General features: G+C 31.8%; 1 protein-coding gene across 1 annotated transcript in view; it reads right to left on the reverse strand.

Moving 5' to 3' along the window:
- LOC132716764 (chromosome-associated kinesin KIF4-like) overlaps window positions 1-18,245 on the reverse strand; it is a 33,961-nt gene extending 15,716 nt beyond the window's left edge. Inside the window, exons 1-17 of the mRNA XM_060700103.1 lie at window positions 18,133-18,245; window positions 13,982-14,104; window positions 13,191-13,241; window positions 12,780-12,863; window positions 11,995-12,057; window positions 11,438-11,512; window positions 10,530-10,609; window positions 9,560-9,679; window positions 8,029-8,123; window positions 7,739-7,781; window positions 7,221-7,317; window positions 6,640-6,777; window positions 6,015-6,122; window positions 5,631-5,735; window positions 4,740-4,926; window positions 2,848-2,990; window positions 2,347-2,406 (exon numbers count right to left, since the gene is read on the reverse strand). Coding sequence (XP_060556086.1) covers window positions 2,347-2,406; window positions 2,848-2,990; window positions 4,740-4,926; window positions 5,631-5,735; window positions 6,015-6,122; window positions 6,640-6,777; window positions 7,221-7,317; window positions 7,739-7,781; window positions 8,029-8,123; window positions 9,560-9,679; window positions 10,530-10,609; window positions 11,438-11,512; window positions 11,995-12,057; window positions 12,780-12,863; window positions 13,191-13,241; window positions 13,982-14,104; window positions 18,133-18,135 — 1,575 coding nt within the window. The 5' untranslated portion in view covers window positions 18,136-18,245. The remainder of the gene's footprint in view (window positions 1-2,346; window positions 2,407-2,847; window positions 2,991-4,739; window positions 4,927-5,630; window positions 5,736-6,014; window positions 6,123-6,639; window positions 6,778-7,220; window positions 7,318-7,738; window positions 7,782-8,028; window positions 8,124-9,559; window positions 9,680-10,529; window positions 10,610-11,437; window positions 11,513-11,994; window positions 12,058-12,779; window positions 12,864-13,190; window positions 13,242-13,981; window positions 14,105-18,132) is intronic.
- Between the last annotated feature and the right edge of the window lie 542 nt (window positions 18,246-18,787).

Here is an 18,787-nt window from a genome sequence, read left to right on the forward strand (position 1 = left end):
AAATTTATATCAACAAATTTGATAAAAGACTACCTAAGAATGTTACAAACAAAGTTTTGTGATAATCCATTAGTTCAGTAGAAGAAGATGCTTGAAAGTTTTCTTCTTTTAAGCTTTAGAGACCCAAAATTGGGCCAATCAAATTAATATGAGCAAATTTGATAAAAGACTACCTAAGAATGCTACAGACAAAGTTTGGTGATCATCCATCCATTAGTTCAGTAGAAGAAGGTGTTTAAAGCTTGTTTTTTTTTAAGTTCTGTTGACCCCTAAAAGGGGCCAATTGAAATGATATGAGCAAATTTAATTGTGACAGTCACAAGGATGCTACAGACCAAATTTGGAGTAAATCTGCCAAGCAGTTTCAGAGAAGAAGATGAATGTGGATGCATAAAGCCGGACACCAGAGCATCCCCCTTTGATACTTATTGCTCACCCTGAACCTTTGGTGACCTAAAAATCTTAACCAAAATGTGCCTGTGTGAGAACTGTAATAGCTCTCCCTATTTTTTTAATAGTTCAGCTAAAAATATTTTTTTTGTTTGTAAAATATTATTGATTATGTGTAGAAAATCAACTTTATAATTTGCTTCGCACAAACAATAAATAATTGGTGGCCCAAGAAAATGTCTGTAAATAAATAACTGTAACATTTTATTAATAAAAAGAGACAGGCAAAACAGATTCATATTTTATCAAACAATTTCCTATATCAACTGTTGGTTAATCATCATTATAACAGTCAATCTTTTGAAATATATACATGAATACAGTCAATTCAGCTCAACTTGATAATAGAACAAGAGCTGTCACAGGAGACAGCGAAGCTCAACTAATAAAATACTGGACGCAGAAAGGAAGACAAAACTATGAAAGAAAAATCGATTATGTATAATTATGTATTACGTTATAGTAAAAAAATAACATTGTTAACATAAATTCCAAGATCAAGGGGAATAATTCTAGAAATAGTCACACTAGAGTTATGAACCTTGTCACACAACATGTGTCTAATGATAAGAAATATATACAAAGTATTTGAAGTTTGAAATAGATACCTAAATAGTAAAGAAGTTATAATATATCTTAAAAGAAATCTTAAGTTCAAATAGGGATAAATCTGTAAATATTGCTTCAAAAGTTATGAACATTGTCACATGAAATGTAATTGATGATAAAGAATAAGTATTTGAAGTTTGAGATAGATACCTTTAAAACTAAAACAGTTATAGTAAAAAATAGCATTTTTAAGTAAAAAAATCTTAGTTTATGGGAGAAAATTCTTGCAATATTGGTGCTAGAGTTATGAACCTTGTCACATAACATGTGGTTAATAATAAGGTACATATATTTGAAGTATGAAGTTGATCCCTTAAGAAATGAACAAGTAACAGTAAAAAATAATATATTTTTAAGGAAAATTCTAAGTTCAAGGGGAGCTAAATCTGCAAATATTGGTGCTAGAGTTATGAACCTTGTCACATAAGATAGGGATGATGATAACGTACATATATTTCAAGTATGAAGTGGATCCCTTAAGAACTAAAGAAGTAACAGTAAAAAATAGTACTTTTTAAGGAAAATTCTAAGTTCAAGGGGAGATAAATCTAATAATATTGGTTCTAGAGTTATGAACCTTGTCACATAAAATGTGGTTGATGATTAGGAACAGATATTTTAAGTTTGAAGCTGATGACTTAAGAAATGACAATGTTATAGTGAAAAATATTTTACTGCACCAAAACTTTAATCTGAAATCTGGACGCAGACGTGGATGCCGACGTCACCGCCGGGCAAGTAGGACAACTCTCCATATACTTCGTATAGTCGAGCTAAAAAGTAAACTATTTTCAACAAGCTAACTGTAGCCAAAATTTGTAAAGAGTATTGAAGTTAAGTATAAGGATTTTAACACAGCAACTTTATTTGTGTTTTTTAATTCTTTAAAATAATAAAAATACATGTAAAAATATAATTAATTTTAAAATTATATTTACAATGTACATGCAAATATACATGTTTTACAGACATATTTATTTATTTGCATCAAACACTTAAAGTATGTTGAATTGCATTTTTTATATCTCCTTCATACAGTCAAAAAGATTTATCACATTGTTTGAAAACTTTATTATCTCACTTTCAGACTGTATTAGGAGAATCCCTGTCATATGTGAGCACATTCTTAAAAGGTCCCTTGGAAAGTCACATATGACAATTTCAAATTACATCTGTGCAAGATATAATTGAATTATGAAAATTCTATGATCATATCATTTTTCCATTTTCCTCACTTTACTAATGTCTTAACATGGACTTATTTATGCTGAAGAAAAAAAATCCTACCTCAACTTTCTGACGCAGTTCTGCACTTCCCTTCATTGAAGCCATCTGTGCCTTTGCTCCCTAAAATATAAATGTTGATATTTTCTACAATTTTTTTTGATATTTATCCATTATACTTAACAGTAAAATATATACATGTGCTTAAAAATTACAAATGCTATTACAATAATGCTTTTAATAGACCCTAGAATTTTTACTTACAATTTTTCAACATAAAATTTCCTGAAACATCCAATCAATTTCTTTAAATGTCAAAAAAAGATAATGAAAAGTTACAAATAAAAAGCATGTATTAAATTTTTTTACAATTACATAATTCCTATTAAATCATTATACATGAACCTTCTTAAATTAAATTCGACCATAGAAAGTACTAGGATGAGCTAAATCTTGAAAGAAGGAGCTTAATCTTGAAAGTAGGAGGTGCATCATCTTGAAGGAGGTCTTAAATTTTGAAAGAAGGAGCTAAATGTTCAAAAGGAGGAGCTTAATCTGTCCTACCTCTTTTTCTAGCTGTTGTCTTTCTTGTACGTCAACCAGTTGCTGTTTAAGGGTTTTCAGTTTCTCAGTTTCTACTCGGAGTTGTTCCTTCAGTTTATGTATAGCAGTTACCAGAGCTTTATTCTCCGCCTCAGATGCTTTACCTGAAGGTATGAGATGTTTTGAATTTACAATTATGATAAAAGTAGGTACTTTAACAATTGCTAAAGTTTTTGTTTCCAATTAAATAAATTGTTTCCAATTAAATAAAGCCGAACTGATGTCAGTCCACAGCACATGAAAATACAGAACATAATAATCATAAGATATATGGCAAGATGGATTAAAAATTTCCACACAATATTCATTAACATATGGCTAGGTCTATTATATTTAGCAGCTGACAAAAAAATCTTGAATAAATATCTTCTTTTTATATCAGAAAAAGCTTAAAGAACAATACATATATTTGATCTATAAGATTAACAATATCACTACAATATATACATGTACATAAAATACAATAACAACATTTAACAGGTACAGTGAACAGTATTCATGTGAAATATAGCTTGTTTTTTTTATTATTTATTCACGGCCATTAATGCACCTGTAATTACAGCAGAGCCATAGCCTGTATGACACACTACACAGATATATTTCAGCGCAAGTATGCTCTTTGAAGAGTGAGGCGATTGCTGAAGATGATGATGATACGAACCCCGTCATGACAAAACCAACATAATGGGTTTGCGACCAGCATGGATCCAGACCAGCCTGCGCCTCCGCACAGTCTGATCTGGATCCATGCTGTTCGCTTACAAACCCTATAACAAGTAGAGAAACTGATAGCGAACAGCATGGATCCTGATCAGACTGCGCGGAGGTGCAGGCTGGTCTGGATCCATGCTGGTCGCAAAGCCATTATGTTGGTTTTGTCATGACGCGCCTCATACAATGACTTAAAATCCATCATCAGCAGTCGTGATCATTTCACTTTACAAGTCTTAAGGTAGATCATAGTTTAGTCATACACTATTAAGTTACGAGCTTTTAGTTTTCAACTACATGTATATAGTTTCACTTGCTTTGCCACTCATGTGGTGTTACTTCTGTGAATATGTTTCGATCTCACATTGAAATACCCTCTAGAAATACATGTAAGATAAAGTGATATGCAACAATATTTGTACTCTTTGTGCAGCCTAATACTTACGTGTCTTTTTATCCACTTTTTTATCAGATCTATTCATTTTCTCAACTAAGAAAGTTACAAAGTACTATGTAAACGCATACAAAAATCTGGTGTGCATTATCTTATATCATGCAACAAGTTCAGTAAATAAAGTAGTATAGGTAAATGTAAATAATATTCTATTTATCATATACTCATCGTAATTAGAACAGTTAACAGTCAAAAATAATCTTTATTATTCATGCAGTCATACTTTAAGGCTCACATCTAGCATGACTTCACTTCAGTGCTATTTTTCTGGTCCTTCAGGATCATTGATTCCAACACATTAAGTGTTCAAGATTAAGTACAACTCAAGCCAGTGCTAGGGGGCTTGAGGAATGTTCCGCTTTTTCCTTATCCCTCATGTACAGACTCAATCAAACAGTCCTCAATTTTCATGTAATTTTGCTGATTCTAATGCTTCAGAGGGATCACTTTTCTTCAATATATTTTTACACTTTTTAAAAAATTGATGTTACATCAAAATATATGTTCATTCAGGACATGTCCATATTAAAAACCTTATGTATGTGATAAAACACCTCAATTAACTCAAATTTCAATGCTGTTACTTTAAGTGAAAAACCATTGGCTCTCTATTTCCAATCATATATTGAAATATCTTTATCCCTTTCAACAAATGTATCAACCCCATAACTAATCAAGAACTTCTCACCTTTTTCAGCAAACTTTGAGTACTGTGCAATCTTATTTTGTAATTCAGCTTTAAGTTTGTCTACAATGGCGCGTTTCTCCTTGTATGCCGCCATTATTTGATCTTTCTCTTTCTGTAACATCTGTACTTTCTCTTGCAGCTCTTTACTTCCCTTCTTCATGTTGTCAGTCACCCACTCTAATATACCCTGAATTTAACAATTTAATATACCCTGAATTTGACAATTTAATATACAATTTAACATAACATGAATTCAACAATTTAATATAATCTGAATTTAACAATTTGATATACTCTGAATTTATTTTATATCTTATACTCTGAATTTAATAAAGTAATATATCCTGTATTTATTTATATGATAAACACTGACTACATTTATTTAGTAAACTCTGAATTAAACAATTTAAATAACTCTGAAATTAACAATTAATATTACTCTAAAGTTAACATTTAAATATACCCTGAATTTTACAATTTAATGAACCCTCAATTTAACAATCTTAATTACTCTGAATTAAATGATTCAATATACCCTTAAATTGTTAAATTTGATATTATTTAACGATTATATTTTGTCATAACATCACTGTTTTGTGATATTATTAAAAACTTTTCCTATGGGTGGGTGATATAATGTAAACTTTTCACCAAAGTGGGATGATATAATTAAAAGACTTGAACAAAACCATGATGATGATGCCGACATGGACATCACCCAAGTGAGTGTATGACTAGTATAAAAATTTTGTTAAACTCAAAATACCTTTCACCGAAGTGGGATGATATAATTAAAGGACTTAACCACAAGCATTCTGCTGATGCAGACATGGACATCACCCAAGTGCATATATTACTAGTATACAAATAACATTGTTAATCTAAAAATACCTTGTTTGCCAGATTCACTTTCCGCTCCTCCTCAAATCTCCCAGAAGCCCTCTGTTTCTCATCCCAGGTCTGCTTCTTGGCAATCTGCAAGTCCTTCACCAGGTCCTATACAAGCAATCAATCATGAAGTATTTTAAAATATGTACATGATTATGGCTGTAAAATCACATGCCCAATCACAATATAAATCTATTTAAAAAAAAAAAAATTTTTTAGATATCGTTTTTCCTAGTTTCAAGAAATTTACTGAAGTTTTAGGAATCACAGCAAAAACATTTAGTTTAATTTTCCAATCTTAAAATAAAAAAAGATCTTAATCATATTAATTTTGAATGTGGAGTAACAATAAAACTAATTTTTTCTATATCCATACACTGAACTGACCTCCATTTTGAGAACATCTTCCTTGCTAGGTTCCGATGTGGAAGCAATTTTGTCCCTCAATTTACCAATCTCTTCCCTCAGGTCAGCAATTACTTCATTAGTTTCGTCCTGAAGTGTATAGTTAATACAGTTTATGCATAATAAACAAAAATTGAATAAAAGCAATATTTATATTATATACATTATCAAAGATATAGTCAAATTGGTAAATTTACTACTGAATCAAACATGGTTTCTAAAATAATAATTAACTACTGTTAGAATACTTAATTTTGTGGGCATGAAATTACGTGGTTTTGTCAAATAAAACATTTTCATGAGTTCTTAGATTTGTGGACTGTTTATTTTTCCAGAAGGTAAAATGTAAATAATGCAATGCAAAATAATCTTACACCAGACGAAAATGAAATTTTATTGAATCTTAAATTGGAAGACTGACCTGTCCATGAAAACAACAAAATTAGTTCCTCACAAATAATAATGACTTTACAGTATTTGGAAATTTTGGAATATCTGGATAAATGAAAAGTGGGGATGTTAAGTGGTACTACATGTATGTAGTGGCAGTGGATTTTTATTATACATCAATTTCTTTGGGGAAAAGAGTTTAAACCTAAAAACTTACCAAGTTTAACTTGACCCTGTTTTTCACATTCTTTGCAAACTGAGCAACTTGCATAGTGTTTGTGTTTTCCTGGCCTGATTTATCTAGAGGAGATACCAGGGCAAACAACAAACTGATAGCATTTCCTCCAAGTGACTCCTAAAATATATAATAATACCTCCATGGTTAACATAAATTGACCTGCTTTAAAATGTCAAATAATCAACCCATGAACTGAATTTTAAGTAAAAGAACTGTATACCCTCCTTCTGTTTCATTTTCAGTTTAATTGATACTATGTTACGAAAAGCTGAACTTGTATGTATTGCACATAGGTACATATTTTCTACCTACTTTACTCATGATAAATTCAGAAATTAATCAGAGAAAAGTATCAATAAAATGTAAAAAATGTTTTCTTAAACATGGTATGTTATTAAAATGTATTCTTAAACATTGTATGTTATTAAAATGTACATATCACTCTAAAATATATGCTTTAGAAATTCATATTCCTTTTTTCTCCTGCACCCACCTTACTTTATATATGTATAAAATTAAGACAAATATGAAGATGATCACAATCAATATCTAAATGTTACCTGAAGATATCTTGTAATCTTAGAATCCCTGTAGGGAACCCCACTCCCCTTTCTTGGGCCTCCTAGAGCCATCAACACATTCTGTAACCCCTGAACTCTGTAATAAACCCATTTTGCATTAGCCTCAAGAAATTCTTAATATATGTATGTGAGAAAAATTGTTTGCCAAATTGCTCACATCCACAGCCATATTTAATTATTTAACAATTTAATTACAACATTTTGTGAACAGAAATTATGAGAAGTGATCTTGAGGTCCCAATTCTTGTATTTGAGACCTATCATAGGCAATGTTAATATCTTTGTGGAAGAACTCAACGTTTTGCTTCCCTTTATCCAGATACCGAAGAGGGTAATGTAAGTCTGTAATGACACAAAATGACCCTACACAGGCAGAGTAACACACTCAAGTAAATAGATTCTAGAAGCCAAATGCTATGTCTTTTGACTTGAGGAAATAATTTGTATAGTTGGTGCTGTTGCATTTGTGTTGGCTTAAATAATAGAAATAAACCTACCCTGCTAGCACTTCTGGATCAGACAGACCGCTGGCATTGTTTCCTAAAATAAAATCAAGTTTACAGGGTAACTTTCAAATTAACATTTAAAGCTGGAAAGTTGCAATACAGCATAAAAATGTTAGTATAACTTTAAATCCAATGAAATATTCCTGATGAAGGTACAGAAAGTACTGTAACTAGTAGAATCTTTAACAAAATCAGTTAAGCTGACTTTGATGTCTAACATGTAGTTACTCTTTATACCCTTACATCAGTTCAAATAAAAAGAAGTAAAAAAAAATAGTTACCTGCACAGTCCACCATGTGTAACACTGATCGTACGCCAACTTTACTGGACTGCTTCTCTCTCTGCTCAATTATTACAGTAAACACTGCATTAGCCCTGGAAAATATATGCTTATAAGTAAAGTATAGCCAGTCAAAATACAACAAATAGAGATTAAAATGATTAAACCACATTTAGACTAGAAACTGCATCTCCCAAAAATAAATTTTGTTTTTATATAAAGACACCTTCTCATATGAAATAAAATTATGTAAGCTTAATAATTGGTGTAGGCAATTTATTATTAATGCTAATTTGATTTTTCTTTCAATGTCAAGCTGTATTCTAAAAAAAAAAATTAATGTGATTAAGTGATTTTTTTTTAAAAAGGTTGAATATAGGGTTAACGCACGTTTTTCCGTGTTATAACGTCTGCAGAGTCCCGAGGAATGGTTGGTGCCCGAGCCCGGTAGGGCGAGGGCTCCAACAGTTCCGAGGGACTCTGCAGACTTTATAACACGAAATAAACGTGCGTTGACGCCATTATAGCATAAAATTTTCAAACAGAGTCGTGATGTATAGTTTATACAAAACACAATTACATTAATTCTTGTGCTTGGACGGTATTTATCCAATTCTATGTTTTACGTATGCGTTTCATTTTTCCGGGGCCAACAATTTGGAAAATTCTCGGAACCAAACGAAATTTTGAATTTTAATTGATTTAACAAAGCTTGGCCTTTGGAGATTTATTATCTCAATACAAAAAACGTTACATTACTCTACCCAAGACAAAATATGACCCTCGGAAATTCTTAGAATGATTTCAGATTGACGGTAGAAAAAGATCAGTGACATCAGAATCGGTTTTTCTTTTCAAGCAAACAAGTTTACAAAAAAATCAGGCATTAAGCATTATTCTCTCAAAGAAATATAAAGAGCATTTATCAACATAAACATAAATGAAAAACATTTTCTCATATAAATTTTGTGTTATCTAGTTTTGTAAGTTAATCGGAGTGTTAAACTGAATGACAGGTAGATATTCTACTGTATTTGTTTACATTGACAACTGTCCGTTTCTTGGATAGGGCAACAACCAAGATTAGCACCGATGTCTATACGCCGTTTTTCCGGCATAGTTACTTGAATATGTGACTGAAGCCCTCGAATCAATAAATTTCAATATAACAAGAGCGCATGACTCTTTGGCAAACAGGCCAAATCGTCATTGTTTGTTTACTGTGCCCTGTATGTATTGCGCATAGGTGAAACCGGGCTATAACAAAGCGCGTGACTATGTTAACACATGGTTTTGGTCCCGTTATAACATGGGCAAAAGAGTGAAAAATAGCCGATTTTATGCTATAATATCTAAAAAAAGGAACTTTATATTGCTGGAAAAAAATTCCATTGAAAATCTTAATTCAAAATGGCTTACCTATAAAAATCAGTTATACCATAAAGATTACCAAAATCAATAATGGGCATGTTATATTAAATCAATGCTCTCTTGCAGTAGTTTAAAAAATTATGCCACCATTGTTAGTTACCTGGGTCTATGTGACCTCATGTCAGTGGCACCCATTTTCCTGGCCCTGGTTCCCTGCTCAAAGTATTGCGCAATCTCATCAGCACTCTTCACAATAATCTCAGACAGTCCATCCACAAAACTGTACCGTAAATATAAAGTAATTACAATGATAACAAACATAATATAAGATCTTTTTTTAACACAACACTATAGATGATAAGTTTATTAAAAAAAAAATCTTACTAAAAAGTTAATTAATTTCAAGTCTGACAAAATCACGCTACAGAAAAACAAGCCCTGATGTTTGTTTGCCTGTTTGTTTCTTATGCAAATTTTAATATTTTGTGGTTTCTCTGTGGTTGGTCAAGCTTACTGGCTTTCCTGGTGAACTAACCAGTTATTACCAATTTCTATACTAGTGACCGATAACTCATTTTTAGCCAGTTTTAAGAGTGAAATGATCATTAGACTCGATGCCTGAGATAAATTGTCAAGAAGAAATTTCGCCTATGCTAAAGATCAATCCAGTGACCCCGTGATTGCATTTGTTAATGTCCCTATTAAGCTAAGTGGGTTGTCCCTATAAAGCTAAGTGGGTTGTCCCTATTGAGCTAAGTGGGTTGTCCTATTGAGCTAAGTGGGTTGTCCCTATAAAGCTAAGTGGGTTGTCCCTATTAAGCTAAGTGGATTGTCCATATTAAGTTAACTGGGTTGTCCCTATAAAGCTAAGTGGGTTGTCCCTATTGAGCTTAGTGGGTTTTCCCTATTGGGCTAAGTGGGTTGTCCCTATTAAGCTAAGTGGGTTGTCCCTATTAAGCTAAGTAGGTTGTTCCTATTAAGCTAAGTGGGTTGTCCCTATTAAGCTAAGTGGGCTGTCCCTATTAAGCTAAGTGGGTTGTCCCTATTAAGCTAAGTGGGTTGTCCCTATTAAGCTAAGTGGGTGGACTCAAACTTGTTATAAAGGTAAATATAATATTGTATGAACGTACATTCCTTTTGTTGGGTGCTGTCTGATGTTCATGGTGTTAGTGTGAGGATTCAACAAATCTGTCATTTTCTCATCTACAATCTGTAAATTAACATCACCAAAATCATCACAGAATAATGATATTTTTTTGTGTACTAGTATTTAAACAAGTTACAAATTATACAGAATCACTCGTTATGTTCACATTCACGTATCAAGATAACAATAATGTTTAAAGAGCAATGAATTGATACTTTACATTTATTTTTAACATTTATATGTTCACATAACAATATTTTTATCAGTGAAATGACATAGACAGATATCAAAATGTACTCAGAATTATGTTTTTGAACATTGCTAGATTTGTAAAGCGAATAACAGATCTACATTATGATTTACAATGTTATTTAATTAAAATAGTGTAAATGTTCTAAAAACAGCATTTTAGAAATGTTCTTACAGCAAAATTGGTAAACATGTTCACAAACAGTTCTGTCAAATAATTTTTGATCAAAAGTAAAATAAGCAGAGGTCATAACATTATGCAAATTACTTGTACATTTGTGTTTCTAATAATAACTTGAAACAACACAGATGCCAACACATACTACAGTTTTGTCAGTTTAGAGATGGACACGGTAAAAGCAGGACAGTGGGATGGGCAGACAAGTTCAAATCTGTATGCTTCCTCTTTAAGTGCTGGCATAAAAATAGTGCCGGAATTTTGCAACAACTTACTTGCATATTTGCAGATCATCTACAGAACACAAACCCTAAGAACTTAAACCCTTAACCTGCTGTACTTCTTAAGAGGACTTGAACAGCTTAATTTTTTTAGCTATTCATTAATTTTGGGGATATCAAAATTAAAATTTTAAGTTAGCCCGCTGGGTAAGGCTTAATAGGAAAATAGAACAAGCATATTACCTCCACATAAGAAACACTTATCATGAAATCCTTCCCACCTTGTTTGCTGGCAATCTCAAAAAGACTTCTGTTTGCCTATATAAAACATCAAAACAAGATTGTATCATATTGTTATTTCACAATGAAAGTAAGGCATAAAGCATAGTTTATGATAAGGCCTATATCAGGATCAAATGATCAAGCTTAATTTGTTGGAGGAAGACCTTGGTGGCCCCTCTTTGCATTATTTCAGGCATAAATGAACACCTAAACAGAATCACTTATATAAAATATGCTAGTTGGATATATTCAAAACTCCCTTATAGGATTTGAACATTCAGTGGCAACCTGGCAGTGACTCACAGTTTGCCACCTAAACCACTCATCTACAGAGGTCCTGAGGTTTATCAACATAGAGAGATCAAACAATGGACATGATTTTGACATACTTTTCTGTAACATAAAATTAATCCATACATATTGCAATGATTAAAAAACTTGTCTACTTTATTTTAGCATTTCAAGATATGTCAAGGAAAGACATTCCATAAAAACTTAAAGAAAAATTTAAGACTTACAGATGGTATCATGCCAGGGTCATCGTCTGTGCCGGTCATCAACATGCTTTTACCGGATCCTGCCTGTTAAATGGGAAAAAAAATACCCGTCAGGTCCTTCTTCAAACACATAAACCAAGAAATAACAAAGCTTACTAAATCCTCCTGTTTCAGTGACAAGAAAACAATCACTCCTAACAGGAACAAATTTCTAATTTTCAGGATTTAAAAGTGGATAAATCAATATTTTAAATGCTGCATTAAGTTAAACATTTCTTAAGGTTAGCAGGTCTTGATAAATACAGTGATCTTTGTTGAATCGGGGGAAAAATAGTAATTTTGCATTACTCATCAATCTAAGTAAATTTTGTTTCGGTTAGGATTTAAGACACACCAACACTTTCGAGGTTATATGGTGTCTTACAAGCTGTTCTGGTGAAGGAAGAGATGCATTTTTTCTGGCACAAGCCAGCACCTAAGTAGAACCACTGACAGCCTTTAAGCTAGTTGGATAGTTTTCTTACATGAAAGAATTTTAAGTCTTAATAGGATTCTAACCCACGGTTGCTATTTGCCAGCAATTTCCTAATCAGCCACTGTATCCACTAGGCCATGGAGACCTCTCAAAGTAAAGGTAAAAGATAGGATTTTAATGACCAATTTTCTACGTAAGGTACATGTATTAATTAGAAGATGTACAGTAAATTTATCAAAAATTTTGCAAATCCTGATCAAGGACATATTGTATTTATTATCTTCTATACAATATGGATGAATTTTTGACTGAAATAAATATAGAAACTTACAGCTCCAAAAGCAAGCACTGTGACATTATAACCTTCCATGGCTCTTTGTACCAATGGCTCAACCCTCTCCTTGTATATCTGGCTCTGAAAAAAAAAAATGCTATAGTCACTCAAATGTAACATTATAATGTTTGGAAATTGGATCACAACTGAATTTCTTGGGAATTCTATCATCATGATAATGAATTTAGAAAATAATAAATTAAAACTTTAAAATATTAATCAACAACAAAAAGAAACACTGTGATACAACATGAATGAAAATTTAACATGTTATAGAAGCCAAGCTGTTGTATAAATACTTGTTGTTTTATTGCTAAAACCTAATACTTATTTTTCTGTCATTTGAAATGGACTTAAGATTTTCATTTTATGAATGCATAAATGAAATATTTCTCTATACAAACTAACATTTCTGTACTCTGGTGGGTATGCGCCATCGCAGCTGAAGCTTTGCTCTGTCTGAAATTCAAATTAGTATTTTTACAGCAGATCTTCATGTATTACATATCAGCTTTCACATTTAATGTTAAGCAGTGGTTAAATAAGACTGAATTAATGTTTTATTTTCAGACAGATCTGGTTCGGAATCTATCATAATCAAGGGATTGCTTTTATAAAAGTCTGAATCTGAGATTATTTTAATAACTAAACAATAATAGTAATTAATTAATAAACATACAATAATCCAACAAATTAACCATCTGTCATAAGGTGTCAACAAATTAGTCATCTATTAACATGTCATGCCTATTATTATGAAATGTATAATGTATATGTATAGCCTGTCAATGTTTAAATTAATGTTCAGTCAATATACCAACACGATATAAGCTTTTATTTATTCACAAATACTTTGAATCTAGTTTTGATTTTCTACTTTTTACAGAGATCTTAACAATGATTTATACATGCTTAATTTGAAATAGTGTATATGCAGACATAAATACTTTCATATGTATTACAATATTGATACCAAATCTGCATAATATATGACATCAACAGTTACAACTCACATGTCTTTATAATTTTCCATTGCCCTAAATTTCAAGACAAGACAAAAATATATTAATTTAAATCATTTCCCTAGTATATGTTTAATAAAATTATAGACCCTGTGCATTCAATGATTTTCCACACCTACAAATAGATAAATATTGTACTAAATTACTCATATATTCATTTTAAAGAAAAATTCAAACCTTTCCACTTTGAACAATGACCTTGTCCCCAGCTACAGACACGCCCACTTTTGCACCTTTCTTGTTCTCTTCTGCTGTCAATGGCCTACACCTACCAACAACTTTGATACTGATTGACTCCGGCTGAAACACAGTAATTATAAATTCATTTGTTAGCATGAAAAACTGTACGACAGTGCATATAAATAAATTTATTTATACTTTTTAATTATGCAAACAATGAACAAAAAAACAGAACTTTTATAAATAATTTTCTTTTCACTCAAATCAGGATAAGAATTGTATAAAAAAAATCATAATCTAAATCTCTGAATATTATTTGGAGCATATTTCTGTATTATCCTTTGCAGATTTTCCCATTTAAAGTGTTCACTTAATCAGTCTTCGAAATTAACGCCAGTCTGAGGCCCGAGGCCACTAAATTTAGCATCGGTCCAGTGATTATTATAAGGTTGGTGGTCCAACAGGCCAGTAGATTTTTGGCCATGAAAAAATATTATAAGAAAAATTCATCAAAATAATGAAGCAGGGCTCTCTAAAAGATTGATATTTTTGCCTTTTTTGCAAATGAAACCAATCAATTCTGTCCTAAATGTTCAAAACACAGCGAGATATGTCTAAATTGTATTGAGTTATGGAGGCCGCCATTTTTTTTTTCTTGGATATTTTCTGTACCGCATCATACAGTTACGGAAATCAAACCATTGTTTATTATGGTCATTATTTAGCTATGATTTTGTGATTATTGAGTTAAGTAAATATTTTGTGTGAAAGTAATTTGTTTGAAGCAAAATGCGTTGTTCATGTTCAATGCTAGTCAATTTTGCCTAAACATTTGGTCCTTATAGATTTTTCAAAGCTGTCAACATATGGCCCAGAATACAGAAAGTATTATGCTTCTTTCAAAATTATCAAGGGAAGCATGATAAAGTGTTTTCCTTTACCCATCAATTTATTACCTATCTATGCATTAATTTTGGTCCGGCTAAAAATCACCAGGTCCAGTAAGATTTGAAATTTTACTGGCCCGAATGTCCTGTGCTTTTTAAAGTTTTTCGTGAAGACTGCTTAATGCAATAATCTATGAAAGGATTCAAAATTTAAATTTTCATTATATATATATAAGCTTTTTGACCTCAGTGTTACATAAAAGAAATCTAAAAATCACTTTATGTTAACATGTTATAATTATTTAATAATTTTGTTATGTATTTTTAAATTATATTATCATTGCAGTTTGTCCATGATTATGATTATCGGACTTGGGTCCTACTAAGGATGGGTAAGGACTGCTTAGGAGGCAAAAAGGACTGCTAACTTAAGGAGACATAAAAGACTTAGGTACATGTACTTGATATTGCTAGAATGGTATGTTTAAAACTAAGAAATTAATCTTAAAAAGAAAAATAAATTTTGCTGATATAAATTACAGGTATCTTTTCTATGACTAGTAAAAGGTATCAGAAAAAGTTTAACAGTTACCAAGAAGGCACAAGGGAGGTACAAAGTGCATTAAAATAGCATTTAAGACCTTGATAATGCTACAAAAAATGTAGTTGCCTAGTATAGTGCATTTAGTGCATGAAAAATAATTGTTCCCCTTTTTTTATAGAGTAATTTCATTGGTCGTATGAAATCCTCAGACCAATGAGAATACTGAATAAGAAAGTAAAGGGGAACAATCTGCTGCAGCAATTACTTTCGTTTTGGATTGAGCAGGCATCGGAAATTATTTTCATTATTTTCAGAGGATGTATATCTTCCAAATACAATATGCAGGCAACATTTTTCTACTCGTCCTGCATTGAGTTTTCTCAAATTCGACTCGTAATTACTAGCAGAAGAGTGGATTTTTTAATCTTTGTTGAGTATTTGACACATCGGAAAAAAAGGTCAATCAATGCACAGTGAGACTACTTTGGACTGAAAATTTATGGAAAAGTGACTTCTCCCTTCAGGATAAATAATATACGCTTAGTAAGCACTAAAATAATACGGGAAAGTCAAAGACTGGGTCCGCGAAGCGGGTCCGGGCTTTGACTTGCCCGGCTATAGACTACACGTGTATATTTAAAAGAAAATCAAATAAAAAACAATTAAAAAATATATTAATTCCAGGACTCGCGCTGGCAGGAGCCAATGAGCAAATTGGCTCCAAAATAATTAAATTGGCTCAAGAAAATCATGATTGGCTCAAAATTTTAAAAAGAATGACTTTAGGAATCTCTAGTCTAAATCTAGCATTGGATATTTTAAGAATGGAAAAATACATATTTGGTTTTTTATCTACAACTTCCATTTAACCACTTCTTATTTCAAAACATGTAAAACAGTCTACTTTTTGTGGGTTATTGACTGGTTTATATTTGTAACTTCCGTTCTGAACGAAATATTGATATGAACAGTAATACAGTCTAATACACTGACCTCAGGGTATGTTTACATGTTCATCAGCTGATAAATACGACACTAATTGGTGTGAAAAATACCTGTGGCAGATTGTTGAATATGCACTGGATAATTGGTCTTAATATTCAATATGAAACAATAACTAGTGGCATCTCAAGATTATTGCTAATAAAAAAATCAGCACTTTGGGTATGAAATGGCGACAAATTATGTTCTGCAGTTGGCAACTTGACCAGTAAATTTTATCGTTGTTGATAAACAGATCGAAGGAATTACGAGTTGATAGAGTTATTGTTGTTGATTATTTTTTTGTGGTGGTGGTTAGAAGGGATGTTATTGCCAATAAAATCCAGGGCCAAAACACCATTTTTGAGGAAGGGGTTTCGGCCTTTTTCTTGGGAAAAAAGGGGCCTCAAATTTAACACAAAATTTTAACAAGTTCTTCAAAATAGAAAAGCAAAAAGCAGTGGGAATGTTCTTCAAAAATGGACACCAAAAAGCAGTGGGAAATACGAATAAGGCTGTAAAAGACCTTATTTAATTTTGTTCTAAATTCTATGGGAAATTTCAAAAGACTGGGGGATTTTGAGGACCAAAATGGGGGAAAAAGAGGCTAGTTTGGTTGGGGAAGCAGGTTTTATTGGGCCACTACACTTAGATTTTAAGGGAACCTTGCTGCCTACATGTAACTTTAGGCAAATGTTATAGTTGCTGACCTCTAAGCTTAAAATTATGATTACTGACTGTAAATGATACTCGTATATGTAAGATTTGTTAATGTAATAAAATGTAGCTACCAAAATTAAGTTGGATATAGTTAATGCTTTTCTTAATATCCAATGCCACACCAAATAAAATACAGGCAGCCAATATTTGCCGCGAAAAATTGGCTCAAAGTAAAAAATTGCCAGTGCTAGCCCTGAATTCTATATCTATCAATGAAATTTTCAGTGTCAGTTCTAGTCGGGCGCCGCCATTTACAATGTAACTCAATGATAATAGGCGGGCAGTGATTTTTCTGCTTATATAAAAGACTCTGAAAAAGGGCCTCTTCCCAATTGAAATTTTCATTAAAATCATGCAGTTTTCCCAAAAATCTGAACTTAAACCTGTTTTTTTACTTCCCAAATTAGCATTTTTTGCGATAATTTTTCCCAAAATCAAGAGGCTAAGGCCTCTTCCCAATTAAGTGAGAAAAATCACTGGCGGGGTATTCCGATAATGGAAAAAATCTCAACTTTTCGGATAAATAATAAACGCCGAGTGATCTGAGTGAAAAACGGAAGCGGTGCATGTAATACCGAATGACACCTTTAAAACAGAAAGGATGAACGGAATTTTTTTAACGACTTCCCTGTTCATAGGCTTTGCCTAATTTCATATTATACGCTAAGTAAGCACGAAGGGCAAATCGTCACTAAAATGGTGCAAACGCTTAAAAAAGACAAAAAGTACCGTGGGCGAGTTGTTATGGGGTGAATTGTTATATTTCCTAATCAACCTTATCAAGAAATCAAGTCAGAGTAATTTCCGAGATTAAGGGTCATTAATGTCTCCACCGTTGTTTTAAGTAGGACCGTCTTAACCTAATTATGTCAAAGTTTGTTACGAAACGATAAGAGTGCGAAAGTTCAGTATGTGTCATGAAACGAAATCTATTGTTAAAATGCCAACTTAAATCATTATGTTAAACACTTATTTACTACACCAAGAAAAATGTTTGCATAAAAAAACATATTCACCATATTTTAGATCAATTCTAAGCCTAATAAAACGATTTTCTCCTGGAGTCCAGCTCCAAATTATTTGCCTAGGTACCCGTGTAAATACACATCAATTGATGACGTTTTACGCAGTACGTATGTAAAGAAGGGACGGTATACTTTGCAGACGACTTTGCAGACAAGTTAAACATAGAGGGATTTTGCAGACAAGTTAAATAAAGAAGGAATTTAGATTTTGCAGACAATATAGATTATATAGGGGGTGTTTAATCCCTTGTCAAAAGGTGTGAATGGGCAATTATATTGATTTAATACCATCTAGAAAGATCTATAATTAATTGCAAAACTTTATTTATTATTTGAAAAATAGTTTTAATGATGATTTTTTTTAAGAATAATTTATGCTTTTATAAAAAAATATAAGAATATAATTAAAAAAAAACATTAAGTAATTGCATGAGACAGAATATAATTATTATAACAAACAAACAATATTAAATAACTTTTTTTAAGTTAATACATAAAGTATAGACAGAATAGAGGTTGAATTTTGCAGACAAGTTAAACTAAGAAGGATTTTGCAGACAAGTTAAAATAAGAAGGATTTTGCAGACAAGTTAGATATAGAACAGAATATAAAATGTAAGGGGAATGTTAGAAAAATCAGTTTTTC

Source organism: Ruditapes philippinarum, unplaced genomic scaffold, assembly GCF_026571515.1.
Source record: "Ruditapes philippinarum isolate M1 unplaced genomic scaffold, ASM2657151v2 ctg2031_1_1_1_1, whole genome shotgun sequence".
Classification (NCBI taxonomy): domain Eukaryota; kingdom Metazoa; phylum Mollusca; class Bivalvia; order Venerida; family Veneridae; genus Ruditapes; species Ruditapes philippinarum.